This window comes from Garra rufa, chromosome 17 (genome assembly GCF_049309525.1).
Source record: "Garra rufa chromosome 17, GarRuf1.0, whole genome shotgun sequence".
NCBI classification, from domain to species: domain Eukaryota; kingdom Metazoa; phylum Chordata; class Actinopteri; order Cypriniformes; family Cyprinidae; genus Garra; species Garra rufa.
Genome location: NC_133377.1, coordinates 42,602,422 through 42,610,338, shown reverse-complemented (window position 1 = coordinate 42,610,338; position 7,917 = coordinate 42,602,422). Strand labels below are relative to the sequence as shown.

Here is a 7,917-nt window from a genome sequence, read left to right as displayed (position 1 = left end):
TTGAAAGTACAATCGTGTGGTCATTGTACAGAAGCAGCTCTAAATGCGTTCAGCAGGATTTGAAAAGGAAAATGTGTTTGTGTCACTTTCATCTAAAGCACAGAAAAACGCGAAGAGAACAAATGAGGAACTGCAGTGACTTCCTCTGTCACATTCACCCAGAAATGCGTTTCGTATGATCCGAAATAACTCCGGGAAAAGCTGCTGAATATACAGGCGACAAACTCCTGCTCGCCAGAACGCGTTCAAAATAAATAAATGCGACACGCAGGCGTTCAAATAAAGACATAACGGTGCGTTTGCGGTTGATGGAGATCGAGATCCATCATGATGTTTCTGGGGAGCACGAAACAAAACGAACAGAATGTCTAAGAATAATAATAAGACAACACGATTCAGTGCAATATTTAAAAAGAACGATTGTGTTTTCGTTTAAGATTGAGAATATTATTAATCAAGAATAAAAAACATTATCCAAATAATAGCCTACTGATGTTTGGTTTATTGCACAAATTGTGGATAATTCTTAAATGGCTTTAAGACGTTTAAATATTAGAATGCAAAATTCAAATTATATTTTAAAATTAACCAGAAAGTTCGAATTACAAACAATTAAATTATCCTTAAATGTTACAAAACGAACGTTCTAAATGCTACTTGGTGAAAAGTAATAATGTAACGAATTTATTTTTCTAATTGGAAATGAAATAGCTATTTATCATAGGAAAAGAAAACTACACGCATTTAAAAAAAAGATGATAAAACAGTTAAATATAGCAGTGCAAATAAAGACAAAGAAAGTATGAAAAGCACATTTTATTTCACCTTTCATAACAGTGCCATGAGAACATTTGTACAAGATACATCACAATCTAAAGTGCACAAATACTGTACAACAGAGGGATCTTAAATAAAAGGAAAAATCACATTGGGCTTCATAGAAAAATAGGATTAAAAAGAACGAAGGGCATGCTTTTAAAAAGAATCCAAAGTAAAAACCCCATTAAAATGAAGCTTATTTCACAAATGAGCAAAAAATGAACAAGCACAACCGGGAGCACGAAAGCTTTGGCACTTGCAGATTAAAAGGTTAAAAACACAACAGATCACTTCAAACAAAATAAGAAGAGAGAAAGAGATAATTGACCCCAATGAGCAGTTCTTAAGGGCTTGTGTAGAAGGCGTAATAACCCATGGCTTTATGGCTCTCTTTGTTGTACTCCTCAGAGCTCAAGTCCTCGCACTTTATAGTGGGAGAAGCGTCTGTACTGGAACCTCCGGGCGAAACACGCCGCCTCTTACATGCCATCGAGTATCCGCTGGTGTCCCCTGAGTCTACGGCCTTCAGCACCGGCGGGGCCTCCATCCAGGGGCCGGTGCTGCCGGTCGTGGGGGGCGCTGTGGAGCTGTCGTCCTGCAGCTTGTCTTTAGAGGACAGCAGGTCGTCGGTGTACGCCGGAGGGCTCGGCCGGGGCGACCAGGGCAGGCCGGTGGTCATCTTCCTCTGGTAGGAACTTCTGCTGCTCCAGCCGGCCGCCATGGAAGCGAAGGCCGAGTCAGGGTAGTAGCTGAGTGCGTGCGGACTCTGCAGCGGCAGCGGCTTGATGCCGTATGGCAAGAGGCTGGAGGCAGAGTACTCACTGTCGTAGGACAGGTCCAGTTTGCCGGACGCCGCGCTCTGCTGAACGGGCCCCACGAACCAGCGCTGAGCCGAGGCTGAGCCGGCGGCCGACTCTTCGCTCTGAGGAGAAAGCAGGCCGTTGGTCTGCGGCACGGCGCGCTCGCTGCCGTAGAAGCGGTGGTTCTGCGGCAGGTTGTTTACAAACTGGTCTTGGAAGAAGGGCTGCATTGCATAGCGGGCGCCGGGTACAATCTGGTGCGACCGCGGAGAATCAGTAGGAGAGGGCGTCAGTCTGTCGCTCTCTGGAGCCGTGTACATCCTGAGAGAGAAACCGCAGAAAAAGAGAAAGCCTGTTAGGAGTTTGTCTTATTGCTCTTAAATGCTCTTTATGATCAGTTGCCTAAAGTGGGGAAAAAATTGGTGCAGAAACACAGAAATGACTAAATTTCACAATTAAGTAAAAATACAAGCAACATGCAGAATTAAATGTGAAATTCTGAAGTAGAAAGAAAAAGCATTTTCTTGTAAAAATGTACTCTAATAAAAAAAGGTTTTATTTGCAAAATGTATGAAATATTTATGCAGGTGTAGCTGAAGATATTCACGAAACCGAGGGTAAATGGAATACACACACACATATATATATATATATATATATAAAAAATTTAAAATCTAGAATGATTGTATAATGTAATATGTGACCCTGGACCACAAAACCAGTCATGAGTGTAATTTTGTCGAAATTGAGATTCTTACGTCATATTAAAGCTGAGTTTGTTTGTTAAAATAGGACAATGTTTGTCTGAGATACAACTATTTGAAAACCTGCAATCTAAGGGTGCAAAAAAAAATCTAAATATTGAGAAAATTGCCTTAAAAGTTGTCCAAATGAAGTTCTTAGCAATGCATATTACTAATCAAAAATCAAGTTTTTATGCATGGTAGAAAATGTACAAAATATCTTTATGGAACATGATCTTTACTTAATATGCTAATGATTTTTGGCATAAAAGAAAAATCGATAATTTTGACCCATACAATGTATTTTTGGCTATTGCTACAAATATACCCGTGCTCCAGGGTCACATTTCAGTTTTCAACTAATAATGGTAATGAATTATATATATTATAATTCATTACCATTAGTTAACTGCGTCAATACAAACTAAAAAATAATAAAAATACTTCTAAAGCATTTTTTACTAATTAAATAAGTACTAATATATTTCTGAAATTAAAATTTGCAGCCGTTAGTAATATTTAATAAACCTAAGCTAACATGAACCATCAACGAACAGTTGTGTTTTTTTTTATAACGCATCATTTTAGTTAATGCATTAACTGTGTTAAGCAAAAGGACCTTCTTGTAGTGTTACCATACAAATATTGTAAATACAGTCCCAATTTAATAGTGTTCACCCCTCATGTATTAAATCTTAAACAAAAAATGCACAGAAAATAAAAATGCACTCAAGAGTTTAAAAAGCTCTCTTTTAAATAATACAAAAATGTATTTTAAGATTGGGAGTTATGTGTTCTTATTTTCTGCTTATGATTTTAGTTACACTAAAGGCACAGCCAAAAGGAAGGCCTGTGTATTTTGGAAGGGGTTTCATAATTGTCACTTTGTGTAACTTGAAATGCACTTACGAATCATAATTGTCTCTGAAGCCTTTTGCAAAGGGGTTGTGGTCGATCTTGAGCTGTGTGATCTGCAATTAAACACAAACACCAGGAGTTCAGAAGCAGCGCGAAATGCAGAAGTGGCTGCATGGAGTTGCGGCTGAGTTTCTGCTTACGTCTGTGTTCTGGTAAGCCGTTACAGCGATGAACTGGTTTTCAGGGAACGTGAAGGTTTGTGTTTTAGCTTCGCTGCTCATGTCCTCCACACCATCCTCTGTCACCTCCACGATGTGCAGCCGCGGCTGGTATTTGTGCAGGGACTGCAGCACTATCATCTGTTTCAACAAACACACACACACACAGAAACAGAAGGCATCAGTGTTTGTGCAGAGTTCATGGCCAGCGCTTGCAGTTAGACGAAACAGAGGTGTCAAAGCCACACTGAAGACCTCTGAGATGACTGGAAGTTTCTTCACACACACACACACACGCACACACACACACTCACTCACTCATATTTATTTTTATAATGCACCAGATGCATTAGTTCTTTGCAACATGTACTAAAATATCAGACAGTAAATAAGTAATTTTATTAAAAGGCTCTGGTTTTCCATCTATTTTAAAAACATCACTAATAGAAAAATCTTGTACACAAGCTCATGCACGTTTTAATATTTTCAACCCACAATTCTTAAATCTAACATACAGTTTTTCTTTAGTTCTTACCTGAGTATTGTTGTTATTTGCGCCTTTGTTGTTGGTTAGCTTCAGTTTCCCGAATGATATTTCTTGTCTCATCCAGTGTGCTCCAGTGTTTGGTGATTCTGGGTGAACATAAACCTTGTTTCCTACAGAATATAAACAGAATATTAATGTTTTGTTTCGTGTTAAATTATTAGTGTGTCTAAACAGACAGATTAAGCATCAGCCGAAAAAAGCAACAGTGAACTTTAGCGGTAAAAAAAAAAAAGAAAAGAAAAATCGCCTTGGTGAAAAACAGATGTATCGTGACTAAGAGCGATTTGTTTTGAATAATTCTAATACTTATAGGAGAATAACACATCCACCCCCGCGTGTTCTCAAGTGTCATCGCTGCAAATCGCTCACGTTATATGTGAAACTTGTTTCTTTGCAAAACACACTCATTTTTAAACGAAACGACATGTTAAACGCTGAAGGAAAATTATTGATTTAAAATAAAACAATCGCGCGTAAACAAAAAACATTTTTGAAAAATGACAACGCCAGATTTTAGTTTTAAAATGTCGGGTAATTGCATAGAATAAATTCGTTGATTTTATTGTGTTTAAATCAATTCGTTTAAATCGAATTAAAATTAAAACCCCACTCAAAATAAAAAATAAAATCGAATATTTAAATTATCCCACTTTTTTTTTTTTTAAGTGCAGGTTTGTTTAATTAAATCGTCGTTTGAAATATTTTATCCAAGAACAAAAACATTTGTCATGTTTAAATGAAAATAACAGGCTGCTCAAATTATTTTCATATCATCTCATCTTTTTTCCCCCTCACCTTGCATGTTGTTGTCCGCTTTCCCGCAGGTGACCCATTTTCCGCCCTGAAATCTCCAATGGTTCGGGTCGGCCAGAACAACCTCCACAAATACGTTATAATGCGCCGTCAGGTTCAGTCCAGTGATATTAAAACTCAGAAAGGGGAACATCCGCCTGCGAACAGGATCGTTAACATAACACAAATTATTTTTATCATAGCGAAAATAAATTCGTTAAGCCTATTCAAGTCAGGCGTAATTTTATAAAATACTATTTTAATTTTTGTGTTTGAAAAACAATTTTAAACCATGCATTTAATTCTAAATTATTAGAATCATTTTAAAACAAACTTCTTATAAACTTCTCATTCTTACCTGCCCTGTTTAGTGATGATCATCTCAGTCTGATGGCGATGAAATTTGAGCCACAGCGGTCTGTTGCACAGGTAAACCTGCGCCCTCGCCGCGGAGCCCGAACCCGGGATGGGCATCGAGCTCAAACTGGAGCCCGGTCCGGGATAGGACGGGTAGAGGCACCCGGGACCCTGTCCGAACTGATAGCCGCTTCCAAACTGACTCCGACTGGCGCACACTGCGGATGAGAAGCCGGCGGGCGGAAGAACCGAGCCGTAATGCAGAGACGAAGAATACCTGGACCCGTTGGATCCGCTGTACACCGACCCGGTCTGGCCTCCGTACGGGAAGAGAGAGCACGGGTTGGTCACGTCGGAGCTCGGTTGGGTCGAGGATATGAAATAGCGATCAGTGCCCAGCTCGTCGATGTTGTAGCGGCGAGCGCTGGACAGCTCATCATCTCCACCGATCACTGGAGAACTTTTCCGCGCGTCCGGTGCGGCGGCAGCCGCTGCAGCTGCAGCTTTAGTCCCGGTGAAACTCTCGCTGTCAGCCTCATCCATCAGCGCGCTCCCACCGCTCAAAAACTTCTTGGCGCCGGAGCTCTGCTCGGCTTCAGTCCGGTCCATGTCCTGAAAGTCGATCTGCGTTGACCCTGGGCTGTTGTTGGTGCTGTCTGAGGACGACGACAGGTTATAGAAGGTCTTGGGTAGGTTTACAGATGCGCCAGGGAGGATGCTTTCTAACTGCATTCTTCACTGATACGGGGATGAGGATCAATCAAAAGCAGGTGGAGATCAATAAGTAGATCACACCAGGACGCGGATCCGTGCGCCCCGCAGTTTGACCTCTAAAGCGACACCTCCGGATTTTCAACTGTAATCTGTGAGTGACAGAATTGTTTGAGAGAGTTTATATATGATCCCACTTGAAGGGGCGGGGTCTGGACAATTCGTTCCTTCTGAGCGTTTTCTCATTGGCTCAGAGGCCTACTACTATTTAAAACACATACATGTTCTTTTTTTTTCATTTTAGGGCTTCTGTTTTTATTGCCTTAAAAATGTGTCCTTGGTGGAAGTGTACTATTATTAATAACAATATAGGCTACTCTATATAATAGTATGCCTACAATATTAATTTTGACTTAAAAATTTTAAACAGAACATTGCAAAATTCGTTTCCAGCCAATTAATGAGTGTTAATTTGAGAGTGACATTGAACCCACAGAGGAACTTGACACCATTTTTGAAGCACCGAAAACAAAACAATTAACGAGTCCTCTAGGCTGACCTGAGAACGCTTTTATCTAAATACACTTGAGCTCGACTGAACTTGGCAACCCAAATAATTAACAAACGATTAACGAGGAAACCAAACTCACCACAGATTGTTAGGCAGAACCGCCATGTCTTGAGTTTGTCGTGTAGCGGGGGTTAAAGTTGAACCCTCTCCGGCTCGGTGTGTTTGGGGTAAATCAGGCAGCGACTGCACCTGCACGCGCGGGGTATCAGGGGCACGCGCTCAGACGCTTTCCTCTTCTTTTCGGCGCAAAAAACTCTGAGATGTTAGCGACCTGCAGTGTAAGTTCTCTCTGCTGTTGACAACGAAACGCACAAGTAAACATTCGAAAATTAAGTGATTTTAACGTGTATTTACCCGAAGCATTTCCCCCTTTAGAAAGTGTGGTGTATTTACATACTTAAGTGCATAATCTAAGTGTTTCTAATGTGTATTTCTATTGTGAACTCTGTTTCAGCGTCTACATGATCCGGACGAAAAAAAAAAACTGCAGGAGATTGTTTTTCGGCGTGCACGAGGTAAGTGTGGCGTGAGGCGCGCGCGTGCGTCACCTGAGGGGTTCTAAAAAAAAAAAAAAAAAACCTGCGCCTTTAATAATAACAATGTAAGTGGGCTTAAAATTACATGCGTGTTTTTTTTTTTTAGTTCAAATAAGCGAAAGTGCAATTATTTATTTTTAAATGCACTATTGTTACCAATAAACAATATATTAATTCAAAATAGGCGTATGTTTTTGTTTATAATTTCTAAATAGCTAATAATAAAAAAAGTCTTTATTTCTGGAATACTCATGTTTGTTTATTAAATATAATGTAGTTATGATTGTATGTTTAAAGCGAAACATTACGTTTTTTAAAAGCTCGAAATAAGCTGGTTGTATTCATCAAAACGTCTGAACGATTCAAGCAATGTCCGAACATATTTTCAAAACGAGAAAAAAAAAAAAAAAAACACGCAGGTCAACAGATGGAAAAACAATTGAGCCCCAGTTCACCATAAGGTAATATCTGATTGTCTTTATCATCAGGCGGTGGTAATAAAAAAGAGAGGGGCGGGGGCAAATCCCACCCGGATCAACCCCTTTCCAAGCTCAGGGAAACCGGCCAATTATTTTTCCGTGTGAAGGAACCGGTGATAGTGAAGGAAGAGACAGCCGGGCGGATAGACACCGCCTTATTAAAACCCTTCTGTACCACAAATCTGATAAGAGAGAGAGAGAGAGAGAGAGAAACGGACAGACAGACAGGCCACAAAAACGCTTCTTGACGTTCGCGAGATGCGATACGGAACCACGCTGACCGGGTGGCGATAATGGTCGGTTACCCGGAAAGGGTCACCCGCTCAGCGCGAGAGCTCTTTAATGAAAAACCCCACCGGGTGTCCTCATCAAACCCATCCGCAGACTCTCTTTAGCTCGTCATTATAATTAAAATTCCTTGATGACAGCCACGGGCTGGATGGCAAATTAAAGAGAGTCAGTTATACATTTAATAAGTCACATGTG

The 7,917-nt window shown here is 40.4% G+C and overlaps 1 protein-coding gene across 1 annotated transcript; it reads right to left on the bottom strand.

Moving 5' to 3' along the window:
* Positions 1-801: 801 nt before the first annotated feature.
* On the bottom strand, positions 802-5,982 carry eomesa (eomesodermin homolog a). The gene is made up of 6 exons (XM_073822039.1): positions 5,136-5,982; positions 4,781-4,935; positions 3,974-4,095; positions 3,421-3,579; positions 3,272-3,333; positions 802-1,940 (listed from the first exon to the last, which is right to left on the bottom strand). Exons 1-6 carry the CDS (start codon positions 5,864-5,866, stop codon positions 1,163-1,165), a joined length of 2,007 nt encoding a protein of 668 aa, XP_073678140.1. The 5' UTR covers positions 5,867-5,982; the 3' UTR covers positions 802-1,162.
* Between the last annotated feature and the right edge of the window lie 1,935 nt (positions 5,983-7,917).